The following is a 13,640-nucleotide window of genomic DNA, read 5'->3' as shown; positions in this document are numbered from 1 at the left end:
AGGAATACTTATAAAAGACTTCATTTCTAACTAGAGGTACTGGAAGAAATCTCCCTTCTCCAGGGCGTGGTGACCTTCCTGAGGCAAGCCACTTCTGCTTTCTCCCAGGGCCTGGGATGGCAAAGAGAGATGTGTTGCCCAGCCCAGGATGCTCAGCGTTAAGGAGTCACTCATGGTCTTACCCTCCCAGACTGGCCTGCTGAGCATTCTTGGCCTCTTCCCACAATTGTAACAGCAGCTACACCCAATAACATGTTCCAACCCAACTTATTCAATCCACATGCCAAAAGCCTCATTGTTCTCAGAGTGAAGAAGATGTACATGGGAGGCATGGACTGTGCTTGGATTTTGGTGGGGAAGGGTGGGGTGAAGGGACAGCAACCTGGACCTTCATAGTGACTGCCTGAGTTAGGGGACCCTACCTGTATTTTCAGATCCTCATGAGGTCAGAAGTCTTATCTTACTCCTGAGGGCCCTGGACCACAGGTCTGGGTCTCTCCAATGGGTATAGGACCCATGCACCCATGCAATGGTGGGGGAAACGCAAAAGTAGGCCTCCAACAGCTCCCCCATGTTCTCTGGCTGCCTCTCCAGATGTTTCCCCCCAACCCCCAGACCTCAACCACACAAAGCAGTGCAATAAAACAAAACAAAACAAAAACAACAAAAACAAAATCAAAAAGCCCCATCCCTGTCACCCTAGGGAATTCTCACAGTTCTCTCCTGGGAAGAGGGAGCCAGCGTCAGCTTCTGAAAAACAACTAAAGCCAGAACTACCCGCAACTTATACACGCCCATAGCTCCTTATCAGCCTGGAGTCACTCTTTCTGAAAGGAGTCATCCTTGTGACGTCTCTGTGGCCCTGCTTTCTCTCCCTACACAGGAGGAATAATTCTCACTATAATTCAGTCTTCAGGACACCCCTCCACTCTGTTATCCTAATGCCAGATCTCCCTTCTTTCCCATACTTCCAGGTAGTCATAATGACGTTAGCTGATACTAATACAGAGCTAAGTGCCAGATACTGTTCTAAGGCTTTATATTTATTGACTCGTTTCTTTTCACAAAGCTTGGCAGTGTCCTTTTTATCAGTTCCCCCTCCATCCTTCTCTGAATCACTGAATGGCTTACTGCTATGCATAAAGGCAATGGGATATATCAAACCCCGGGAAACAGGGTGGGCCTTTATTACCCTTTAGCAAGAATGTGAGAGTCCCAAAGTACCTGGAAGCATAAAAGGATATGTATTCTGCAGTTATTGGGGAAGTGTTTTATAAATATCAATTAGGTCAAAATGTTTCATGGTATTGTTCAGATAATCTTTGTCATTTTTATCTGTATAGTTGTTTTAATATTGAGAGTAGGATATCGAAATGCCACTATGAGTGTGGGCGTGTCTGTTTCTCTCTCTCTTTTTTTTTTCGAGACGGAGTTTCACTGTTGTCGCCCAGGCTAGAGTGCAGTGGCACAATCTTGGCTCACTGCAACCTCCGCCTTCTGAGTTCAAGCAATTCTTCTGCCTCAGCCTCCTGAGTAACTGGGATTACAGACGCCTGCCACCACACCCGTCTAATTTTTGTATTTTTAATAGAGACAGGAGTTTCACCATGTTGGCCAGGCTTGTCTCAAACTCCTGACCTCATGATGCACCCACCTTGGCTTCTCAAAGTATTGGGATTATAGGCGTGAGCCACTGCACCTGGCCTGTTTCTCTCTTTATGTCAGATTTTCCTTAATGTATTTTGAGGCTCTGTTTTAAGTGTATTCACATTTTGACATTTAAGTGTATTCAAATTTTGTTATGATTTCCCAAGTAATGGAGTCTTTTATCATTATGATATGTTCTTCTTTACCTCTGGTAATATTCCTTAGTGTGATATCAGTATATCTTTTTTTTTGCTTACTGTTTGTATGGTATATCTTTTTTATTTTTTTACATATTTTTACTTTAAATCTATCTGTATATTTATATTTAAGGTGTGTCTCTTATAGACAGCATATAGTCAGCCTTTTCTGTTATAATTATTTTTTTGGTATAAATCCATTCTGACAACCTCTGCCTTTAAATTGGTGTTTTTAGTCCACTAACTTTTTTTTTTTGAGACGGAGTCCTGCTCGGTCACCCAGGCTGGAGTACAGTGGCATGATCTCGGCTCACTGCAACCTCCACCTCCCGGGTTTAAGGAATCCTGTCTCAGCCTCCCGAGTAGCTGGGACTACAGGTGCACGCCACTACACCTGGCTCATTTTTGTATTTAGTAGAGACGGGGTTTCACCATATTTATCAGGCTGGTCTTGAATTCCTGACCTCAGGTGATCCACCCGCCTTGGCCTCCCAAAGTGTTGGGATAACAGGTGTGAGCCACTGCACCTAGCCTCCATTAACATTTAATATAATGATTGATATGGTTGAATTTAGGTCCATGATTTTATTTTCTTTTTTCTTTTTCTTTTTTTGCCCTCTGTTCTTTTTCTGTTCTCTTCTTTTTGGGTTAATTAAAAATTTTTTTTGAATTTCACTTTAGTGACTTTTTAGTTATTCTTCTTCACATTACTTTTTCATGGTTGTCCTAGGAGTTACAATATACATATTCTTAACTTTTCAGTCTACTTAGAGTTAATATTATATCATTTCACATGAAATGTAAGAATCTTGGAATAATTTTTGCTTTATATAGTCATATATATTTTTAAGGTATTTAAAATAATCTTGTATATTTACCCACATATTTACCATTTCTGGAACTCTTTCTTCTTTTCTGAGATCTGCATTTCCATCTGGTATGGGCTTCCTGTCATTTTATAAAACCTCTTGACTTTTTGTTATAGGTTTAGTAATGTAGATCTGCTAGTGACAAATTCTCTTAGATTTCTTTTATCTGAAAATGTCTTTATTTTGCTTTCATTCTTGAAGGATATTTTTGCTGGATTCTTGGTTGACAATTTTTTCTTACTATATTTTCATTTTAAATATAATTATAATATTTCAAAAATAATAACATTTTATTTTAATAGAGATGGCATCTTGCTATGTTGCCCAGGCTAGTCTGGAACTCCTGGGCTTAAACAATCCTCTTTCTTGGCCTCCCAAAGTGCTGGGATGACATGTGCGAGAGCCACTGCAGCCAGCTCTTACTACTTTAAAAGTGTTGTTTAATTGTCTTCTAGCTTACATTGTTTTTGATAAGAAAACAGCCATGATTTTTTTAACATCGTTCCCCTATGTGAAATGTGTTCTCTTTCTCTTGCTGGTTTTAAATTACCATTGGCTTTCACCAGTTAAATTATAACATGCCTAGATGGGGTTTGCGTTATATTTATCTTGCTTATAGTATATTGAGCTTCTTGAATCTGTACATGTATATATTTTTAAGCTACAATTTGGAAAATTTTCAGCCATTTTTTTTCTTTTCTTTTTTTTAGAGACAGGGTCTCACTCTGCCACTCAGGCTAGAATGCAGTGGCATGATCATGGCTCACTGCAGCCTCGACCTTCTGGGTTCAAGTGATCCTCCCACTTCAGCCTCTTGAGTAGTTGGGACTACAGGCATGTGACAGAGCAACCAGCTAATTTTTAAATTTTATATAGAGACAGGGTCTTGCTATGTTGTCCAGGTTGGTCTTGAACTCCTTGGCTCAAGCAATCCTCCTGCTTTGGCCTCCCAAAGTGCCGGGATTATAGGCATGAGCCACTGCACCTGGCCACAGCTAATTATTTGATTTTTTGTAGTGATGGGGTTCTCCCTATGTTGCCCAGGCTGGTCTGGAACTCCTGGGCTCAAGTGGTAACCTTCTGCCTTGGCCTCCCAAAGTATTGGGCTTAACAGACATGAGCCACTGCTCCCAGCCCATATTTCTTCAGGTATTTTTTTTTTTTGGTCTCATTCTCTTCTCTCCTTCTGTGAGTCCAATCTTATTTATATTAGACCTTCAGATATTGTCTCCATAGATCCTTGAGGCTCCATTTGCTTTTATAAAAAACTTCTTTTCCTCTTCTTTATTCTTCAGATTGAATAATTTTATTAACCTATCTTCTTGTTCACTGACTCTTCTGTTATCACCAGTCTGATTTTAGGCACGTCTAGTGAATTTTGTATTTAAATTTCAGATATTGTGTTTTTCAATTCTAGAATTTCCATTTGTTTCTTTTTTATAGTAAATATTCTTTGCTGAGATTTTCTAATTGGTCATTTATTATGAGAATATTTTCTTCTGTCTTTGAGCATCATTATAATACCTTTGTCTGCTTTACTTTAAAATCTTTGCTAATTTCATCAGGTAGATCATGTCAAGGTTGGCCTCTATTGATTGTTTTTTATTTGGTTTAGGTCACATTTTCCTATATTTTGTATGTCTAGTGATCTTGGATTATAGTCTGGATACTGCCAACAATATGTTATAGAGATTTTGGATTCTGTTATGTTCCTCTGAAAACTATTGATTTTTTTGTTTGTTTATTTGCTTTAGTAAGCAGTTAGTTTGGAAGAAAGACTCAACTTTGGTCTCCTATGCAGTAGGCAGTTGATATCTATTAAACTGTTTAGCCTTAGACAGACTGGTAGGAGCTTTCCCGACACCTGCACCTCATACAGTTCAAAGGTCAATCAGATATTTGGGCAGAATTTATGTACAGAATTGTAGCTCCCCTTTTCTGGCTCTCTCCTTTTTGGGATTTTTTCCTCTTATTTTCTAACTTCTGTGTTTGCACCAGTCTCTGTTTTTTGGCTTTTCAAAAACAGTAAGTCTCTTTATGGCACCAAGTGGGACCTGCCTTCAGGCAAGGAGCTGTGAAAAATGGAAAACTCACCCAGTGACATTCTCTTCTTCCAAGCATGAATTTTTAGTTGCTCTACCACGATTTAAGGAATCTGTTTTTAATATTTGGGTCAGTTTTAAAAGCTGTAATCTGAGGAGTGTTGATCTGATTGGTGCTCTCCTGACATAAGTGGAAGTAGAAACCTGCAATAAAAAAGGAATCCCTTGACCTAATCCAAAGCGATGGTAATGATAGGGAGCATTTCTGGCTGAGGCATATCAATAGCTCTTCTTTCTCATACATGGTAAAAAGCTTAACCTTCCTCAGCTGGGCTCCACCAGGTGGTCTTCTGCTGTGATTTCTCTCTGAACTCTGCTGCCCATGCTTACTCTTACAGGCAATTACACTCTTAACACTCTCCCTTATGTTTTCTCTTCTAGTTCTATCAGGGGGCCAGAAGAGTTTTTCTCTCTACCTCAAGATCAGGTGAACGAAGATCTTCCCAAGACCCAGTGCCTTGTTAGTGAGGAACAGGGTAAAGAGACAGGGAAAGAATCTGTAAAGGGTTAATAACTTACAGGATTTCAGGTACACAAGAAGAGTCCTCAACTGGTAAGATCTCCTAGGAATCCTGATGCATCATGAGCCACACCCTAAAATCAGCTTTTGGAGAAAACGAAACAGCTTAGATGAGACCAGAGACTGGAAGACTCTATAACAGTATGACCAATTTCATCCATGGCAGATAGACATAACTACCCTTGACTACTTTTGCTTCCCTGTTCTCTGTTACCATTCTTCCTACATCATTCTGATGGCTGTTCCTACGTGCATTCCCTTCTGTACGGCTTTTAACATTTATTCTTATTTCACACTAAGATTTTTAAAGTGGACAAATTCTCTGAGTCTATGCATTTCCCCACAGTGCTGTGTGAGATCACTAGTGTCCATTGAATCCCACACACATTCTTGAGCTGTGAATCAATACTGCCACCTTCCCTCTCTCCGCTATGACTTTAGCATAGCCTAGCTGCATTTCTACATTTGTGTTACTTACAGATAATACCCCAAACTATTAAAAAGTGATTTCTAGCCATCCTTGCAAAGTCGACTCATCTTTCCGACTAAACCATGGAAAATTACCAATCAGAAATCCTTGACCATTCTTCAAAAGAGTCTACTGAGTTTGTGTTTAATTTATCTATATGGATGAAACATTTCATGTCTACGTCTAAAATTTTATAGTAGGTGATGGTTGCACTCTGAAATGTGACATTAAGAATTTTTTCCATTAAAGTTTATATCACCAAGTAACAATCTTTTTTTTATTATTATACTTTAAGTTCTACGGTACATATGCACAACCTGCAGGTTTGATACATAGGTACACATGTGCCATGTTGGTTTGCCACACCCATCAACTCATCATTTACATTAGGTATTTCTCCTAATGCTATCCCTCCCCCAAGCCCACCCCCTGATAGGCCCTGGTGTGTGATGTTCCCCCCACTGTGTCCAGGTGATCTCATTGTTCAATTCCCACCTATGAGTGAGAACATGTGGTGTTTGGTTTTCTGTCCTTGTGATAGTTTGCTGAGAATGATGGTTTCCAGCTTCATCCATGTCCCTGTGAAGGACAGGAACTCGTCCTTGTTTATGGCTGCATAGTATTCCATGGTGTATATGTGCCACATTTTCTTAATCCAATCTATCATTGATAGACATTTGGGTTGGTTCCAAGTCTTTGCTATTGTGAATAGTGCCACAATAAACATATGTGTGCATGTGTCTTTATAGTAGCATGATTTATAATCCTTTAGGTATATACCAGGTAATGAGATTGCTAGATCAAATGGTAATTCTAGTTCTAGATCCTTGAGGAATCACCACACTGTCTTCCACAATGGTTGAACTAATTTACACTCCCACCAACAGTGTAAAAGTGTTCCTATTTCTCCACATCCTCTCCAGCACCTGTTGTTTCCTGACTTTTTAAAGATTGCCATTCTAACTGGCATGAGATGGTATCTCATTGTGGTTTTGATTTACATTTCTCTGATGACCAGTGATGATGAGCATTTTTTCATGTGTCTGTTGGCTGCATGGATATCTTCTTTTGAGAAGCTTCTGTTCATATCCTTTGCCCACTTTTTGATGGGTTTTTTTTTTCCTGTAAATTTGTTTGAGCCCTTTGCAGATTCTGGATATTAGTCCTTTCTCAGATGGGTAGATTGCAAAATTTTTCTCCCATTCTGTAGGTTGCCTGTTCACTCTGATGGTAGTTTCTTCTGTTGTGCAGAAGCTCTTTAGGTTAATTAGATCCCATTTGTCTATTTTGGCTTTTGTTGCCATTGCTTTTGGTGTTTTAGTTATGAAGTCCTTGCCTGTGTCTATGTCCCTGAATGGTATTGCCTAGGTTTTCTTCTAGGACTTTTATGGTTTTAGGTCTAACATTTAAGTCTTTAATCCATCTTGAATTAATTTTTGTATAAGGTGTAAGGAAGGCATCCAGTTTCAGCTTTCTACATATGGCTAGCCAGTTTTCCCAGCACCATTTATTAAATAGGGAATCTTCTCCCCATTTCTTGTTTTTGTCAGGTTCGTCAAAGATCAGATGGTTGTAGATGTGTGGTGTTATTTCTGAGGCCTCTGTTCTGTTCCATTGGTCTATATCTCTGTTTTGGTACCAGTACCATGCTGTTTTGGTTACTGTAGCCTTGCAGTACGGTTTGAAGTCAGGTAGTGTGATGCCTCCAGCTTTGTTTTTTTGGCTTAGGATTCTCTTGGCCATGCGGGCTCTTTTTTGGTTCCATATGAATTTTAAAGTAGTTTCTTCCAATTCTGTGAAGAAAGTTATTGGTAGCTTGATGGGGATGGCATTGAATCTATAAATTACTTTGGGCACTATGGCCATTTTCATAATATTGATTCTTCCTATCCATGAGCATGGAATATTCTTCCACTTGTTTGTGTCCTCTTTTATTTCATTGAGCAGTGGTTTGTAGTGCTCCTTGAAGAGGTCCTTCACATCCCTTGTAAGTTGGATTCCTAGGTATTTTATTCTGTTTGTAGCAATGGTGAATGGGAGTTCACTCATTATTTGGCTCTCTGTCTGTTAATGGTGTATAGGAATGCTTGTGAGTTTTGCACATTGATTTTGTATCCTGAGACTTTGCTGAAGTTGCTTATCAGCTTAACGAGATTTTGGGCTGAGACGATGGGGTTTTCTAAATATACAATCATGGCATCTGCAAACAGGAACAATTTGACTACCTTATTTCCTAATTGAATACCCTTTGTTTCCTTCTCTTGCCTGATTGACCTGGCCAGAACTTTCAACACTATGTTGAATAGGAGTAGTGAGAGAGGGCATCCCTGTCTTGTGCCGGTTTTCAAAGGGAATGCTTCCAGTTTTTGCCCATTCAGTATGATATTGGGTGTGGGTTTGTCATAAATAGCTCTTATTATTTTGAGATACATTCCATCAGTACCTAGTTTATTGAGAGTTTTTAGCATGAATGGCTGCTGAATTTTGTCAAGGGCCTTTTCTGCATCTATTGAGATAATCGTGTGGTTTTTGTCTTTGGTTCTGTTTATGTGATGGATTACGTTTATTGATTTGCATATGTTGAATCAGCCTTGCATCCCAGGGATGAAGCTGAGTTGATCTTGGTGGATAAGCTTTTTGATGCGCTGCTGGATTCGGTTTGCCAGTATTTTATTGAGGATTTTTGCATTGATGTTCCCCAGGGATATTGGTCTAAAATTCTCTTTTTTTGTTGTGTCTCTGCCAGGCTTTGGTATCAGGATGATGCTGGCCTCATAAAATGAGTTAGGGAGGAATTCCCTCTTTTTCTATTGATTGGAATAGTTTCAGAAGGAATGGTACCAGCTCCTCTTTGTACCTCTGGTAGAATTCGGCTGTGAATCCGTCTGGTCCTGGACTTTTTTTGGTTGGTAGGCTATTAATTATTGCCTCAATTTCAGAGCCTGTTATTGGTCTATTCAGAGATTCAACTTCTTCCTGGTTTAGTCTTGGGAGGGTGTATGTGTCCAGGAATTTATCCATTTCTTCTAGATTTTCCAGTTTATTTGCATAGAGGTGTTTATAGTATTCTCTGATGATAGTTTGTATTTCTGTGGGATCAGTGGTGATATCCCCTTTATCATTTTTTATTGTGCCTATTTGATTCTTCTCTCTTTTCTTCTTTATTAGTCTTGCTAGCAGTCTATCAATTTTGTTGATCTTTTCAAAAAACCAGCTCCTGGATTCATTGATTTTTTGATGGGTTTTTTGTGTCTCTATCTCTTTCAGTTCTGCTCTGATCTTGGTTATTTCTTGCCTTCTGCTAGCTTTTGAATTTGTTTGCTCTTGCTTCTCTAGTTCTTTTAATTGTGATGTTAGTGTGTCAATTTTAGATCTTTCCTGCTTTCTCTTGTGGGCATTTAGTGCTATAAATTTCCCTCTACACACTGCTTTAAATACGTCCCAGAGATTCTGGTATGTTGCGTCTTTGTTGTCATTGGTTTCAAAGAACATCTTTATTTCTTCCTTCATTTCGTTATTTACCCAGTAGTCATTCAGGAGCAGGTTGTTCAATTTCCATGTAGTTGTGCAGTTTTGAGTGAGTTTCTTAATCCTGAGTTGTAATGTGATTGCACTGTGTTCTGAGACAGTTTGTTGTGATTTCTGTTCTTTTACATTTGCTGAGGAGTGTTTTACTTCCAATTATGTGGTCAATGTTAGAATAAGTTTGATGTGGTGCTGAGGAGAATGTATATTCTGTTGATTTGGGGTGGAGAGTTTTGTAGATGTCTATTAGGTCTGCTTGGTGCAGAGCTGAGTGCAAGTCCTGGATATCCTTGTTAACCTTCTGTCTCATTGATCTGTCTAATATTGACAGTGGGGTGTTAAAGTCTCCCATTATAAGTTGGAGCTTCCTGGCTGCTTTGTTTATCTACTCAAGCCTCAGCAATGGCGGATGCCCCTCCCCAAGCCAGGCTGCCACCTTGCAGATTGATTTCAGACTGCTGCATTAGCAGTGAGCAAGGCTCCATGGGCATGAGACCTGCCAAGCCAGGTACAAGAGAGAATCACCTTGTCTGCCCGTTGCTAAGACCTTGGGAAAAGTGCAGCATTTGGGTGGGAGTGCCCCATTTTTCCAGGTAGCCTTTCACGGCTTCCCTTGGCTAGGAAAGGGAAATCTCCCAGCCCCTTGTGCTTCTCAGGTAAGGCAATGCCCTGCCCTGCTTCAGCTCACCCTCTGTGGGCTGCACCCACCGTCCAGCCAGTCCCATTGAGATGAACCAGGTACCTCAGTTGGAAATGCAGAAATCACCCATCTTCTGCATCAATCACACTGGGGACTGCAGACTGGAGCGTTCCTATTCAGCCATATTGGAACGCTATCCCACCAAGTAACAATCTAAAGCAAAACTATATACGGAAGGAAAATTATATTTATTCTGCCCAGTATATATTCTCTGTTTAAACATATAATTTATTTTCTTTGTCTTGCACCCATAATTGCTTCATGGGAATGGGTGCTTTGGTGCTAAAGGGTCTCAGTTTCCTTTCTGTGACTCACTTTATTCTTTCTCTTCTTGCTTTCACATTCTGCTGTAATGTAGGTAGCAAGCATAAAGATGGCCCCTAATTAGTAATTCTTCAATGAACCATCCAAGTATGACCTTGCGTGCTTCATAGAAAGTCAAGTTTGTGAACTCAGATGCCTCTGAGTCCACACAGGCACTGGAAAGAAGAAAAAAAAAGAAAAAGGAAAGAACTTGCAGTGCAATGAATGTAACTCAAGAGGGAAGGGGATGGGGATCATGGCAAATATGTTTCATCTTCTCAGCGACAGCAGGTTGCTACCAAGAGGAAGTGTGAGCCAGTGCTGCCAGATCTCCAAGTTTTAAATGAGAAGCCCAGAAATCTAGATTTTTATGAGAAATCTCTCGATTTTTAAATGTTGAAAACTGATTCCAATTTTATAAAATATGCTGAGCTTTGCTTGAAAATTAGTTCTCAACTGTGGGACCACAGTTTTGCACCTTCCAAAATTCTGAGATTATGCTCTTTGTTTTACTTTAATGTGCTAGAACTGTGTTGTCTAATACAGTAGCCACTAGTCGTATCTGACTGTTAGACACTAGAAATGTGGCTCGTCCAAATTGGGATGTATTTTAAATATAAAATATGGAATGGATTTTAAAGACAGAATAAAGCAAGAATATAAAATATTTCAGTCATTTTTTAAGTGATGTGTTAAAATGATAATATTTTGGATATATTTGTTAAATAAAATATATTATTAAAGTTAGTTCCACCTGTTTCTTTTTACTTTTAAAATGTACTACTAGATTTTAAAAATTGCATAGGTGATTCACGCTATATTTCTATTGGACAGCACTGTTCTGGAATTTAAAAAATAATCATGTATGACCACTGCATATATAGGGAGTTAGTGTCCTGAATATCTGACTGCACTGGCAGCAGCGAGTCAATGGGCTTCACACTAACACCCCCGCTTAGTGAGCGCTGCTGTGCGTTGTCTCTTCCTGTTGGCATTTGCCCATGGACACCAAGAGTGAGCCTCTGTAGCTGCCTGTTTGCAAACAAGGGTGAAGGGAGACAGGCTCAATGAAGCTGATGTCTCCTGAGGAACTGAGATGGAGGAAACCATTGTGCCTATTTGTGCCCAGGTGGTACCCTTGGGAGTGATGAGGGGAAGCGCTGAGAGAGATAACTGTAGAAGAACCTAGAGATTTTGGCAGAGGTGAGCAGGCGAGTAATAGGTGGGAGAGTCCCCCTGAAAAGTTGATGTCTGCATGTTTGCAACTAGTAATGATTGTGTACTGGGGCCACTGGGAGAAGATGGTGGGAACCTGAAATATGAGCAAGGAAGGGACTCCCATTTATGGAACATCCTCTCTGTATTGGGCACCATGCTAGGTCCTGTTCATAAAGCATCTCAGACCAGGTCATAATTCTCAGAGCTCTCTGGTGGAAGAAGGTTAGGGTTTTGTTGTTGTTGTTGTTGAGACAGGGTCTTGCTCTGTTGCCTAGGCTGGAGTGCAGTGGTGTGATCAGAGCTTACCCAGGCTCAATTGATCCTCCTGCCTCAGCCTCATGAGTAACTGGGACCACAGACGTGTGCCACTACGCCTGGCTAGTTTATTTTTTGTGGAGAGGGAGACTTGCTATGTTACCCAGGCTGGTCTCTAAGTCCTACGTTCAAGCGATCTGCCTGTTTCAGCCTCCCAAGGCAGGTGTGAGCCATCGCACCTGCCTTTAATTTTTTTTTTAAGAACCAGAATTACATTCTGGGTTTTTGTAGGGCAGGGTCTTAGAATGAGGAACTCTGACCAAGCAGGGCTTCAAGGGAACTGTAGGGTAGTGAACTGGGAGATGTTCTTAGCAAATGTTGGAACCTCCTGATGTAGGGGTTGAAATTGTTTTTCAGTTTTTGTTTTTGCTGCTTGGAAATTAATTAATCACATAGTTAAAAATTTAATAACATTCTTTAGTATTACTACTACTATCGTCTAATGAATATTAATGAAAACTATTTTTCAGAAAATAACCAATTCACCCCAGAAGTTAATCAGCTGCAGAAGGGAGGAGGTGGATGCCTGTGCCACGGCTGTGATGTCTCCTGAGGAACTCCTCAGGGCCTGGATCTCATAGGTTTGCGGAAGGGCCCAGGTGAAGCCAAGAACCTGGTCTGCATGACATGGAAACCACGAGGGGACAATTTGTGTTTCTGTTTTCCACCATGGACAAGGGATGAGAGAAGTAGGAAGAGCCTGTTGTCTACAAGTCTAAAAGCAACCATCAGAAGCAGAGTGGTTTGTCTAACAGAACACTGACTAGGGCTTAGGAGATGTGACCTCTAGACTGGGGGCCGCCATTTGCTGGCTGAGCAACCCTGGGAAAAGTGACTTCATCCCTTCGGTCCTAAGTTTTCTCATTTGTAATGGGGGAATTACCTACACACCTGCTAAACACACACACACAGAGTCTCTCTCTATATACACACACGTACACATATATACACCCAGCACTTGCAAGGCTAGAGGGAAACTGGTGACACTCTACAGTCTGACTGATTCAGTGTTTCTGGAGAGCAGGACATAAATGTATGATGAGAAGGATCAAGGACTCTACACACTGGGTGGCTTGGAGAGCCCACTTTCCCAGAATAATCCTTGAGAGAAAAGGAAGCATGGGAGCAATGGTGCTGAGTTCACTTCAAGCCCAATGCCGGTGCAGAGGGGAATGGCTCAGCGAGCTCTACGGTAGGTGACCTGGAGGAAGGTCACAGCCGCAATGAAAATGGGATGCGCATGAACACAGAGGATCCATTAACTACTGTAAAGTGTTGACAGTGTGTGCACACTGCAGACAGCAGGTGAAATGTGTGTGTGCAATGCCACGAGAATGCAGAAGTCAGTAACGTGCATGTTTGTTGTGCTCCTTTTTTCTGTTGGTAAAGTACAGAATTTAGCAAATAAAAAGGGGCCACCCCGGCCAAAATGGTCTTTAAAGTTCTAGTTACATTGTCAACCTCAAGTCCAGAGAGGCTCCAAAGGACACCTTTGGTCAAGAGGACTGGGGGTAGAGGTGGGGGTGGGGATGGGTGAGAGGGAGGAGCAGCCCCAGGAGTCCAGAGCCCGGGGCTGCCTGGTTGGGGGCAGCCTCTGGCTGCATGAGAACCCCAACTGAGGCAGCTGGCATAAGCTTCACCTGGTTAGGTGCTCCTAGGCCTTTCCTGGAGGGCCCACCCCACAGGAAATCCCTGGGGAACCCTCTTTTCCTTGACAGCTTAGTCAGGGTATCCCCAGCCCCTCTTAGTCTGCTCATTTAGGATACCTTTGGAAA

The 13,640-nt window shown here is 41.0% G+C and overlaps 1 protein-coding gene across 1 annotated transcript in view; it reads left to right on the top strand.

The window, feature by feature from the left end:
* Positions 1-13,306, top strand: part of IL20RB (interleukin 20 receptor subunit beta) — a 42,440-nt gene extending 29,134 nt beyond the window's left edge. The window contains exon 7 of the mRNA XM_003265272.4: positions 12,336-13,306. Within this exon, the coding sequence (XP_003265320.2) occupies positions 12,336-12,446 (111 nt within the window). The 3' untranslated portion in view covers positions 12,447-13,306. The remainder of the gene's footprint in view (positions 1-12,335) is intronic.
* The last annotated feature ends 334 nt before the right edge of the window (positions 13,307-13,640 follow it).

Source organism: Nomascus leucogenys, chromosome 8 (assembly GCF_006542625.1).
Source record: "Nomascus leucogenys isolate Asia chromosome 8, Asia_NLE_v1, whole genome shotgun sequence".
Lineage (NCBI taxonomy): Eukaryota > Metazoa > Chordata > Mammalia > Primates > Hylobatidae > Nomascus > Nomascus leucogenys.
Note: the sequence above shows the minus strand (reverse complement) of the source record. Positions and strands in the feature narration are given on the sequence as shown.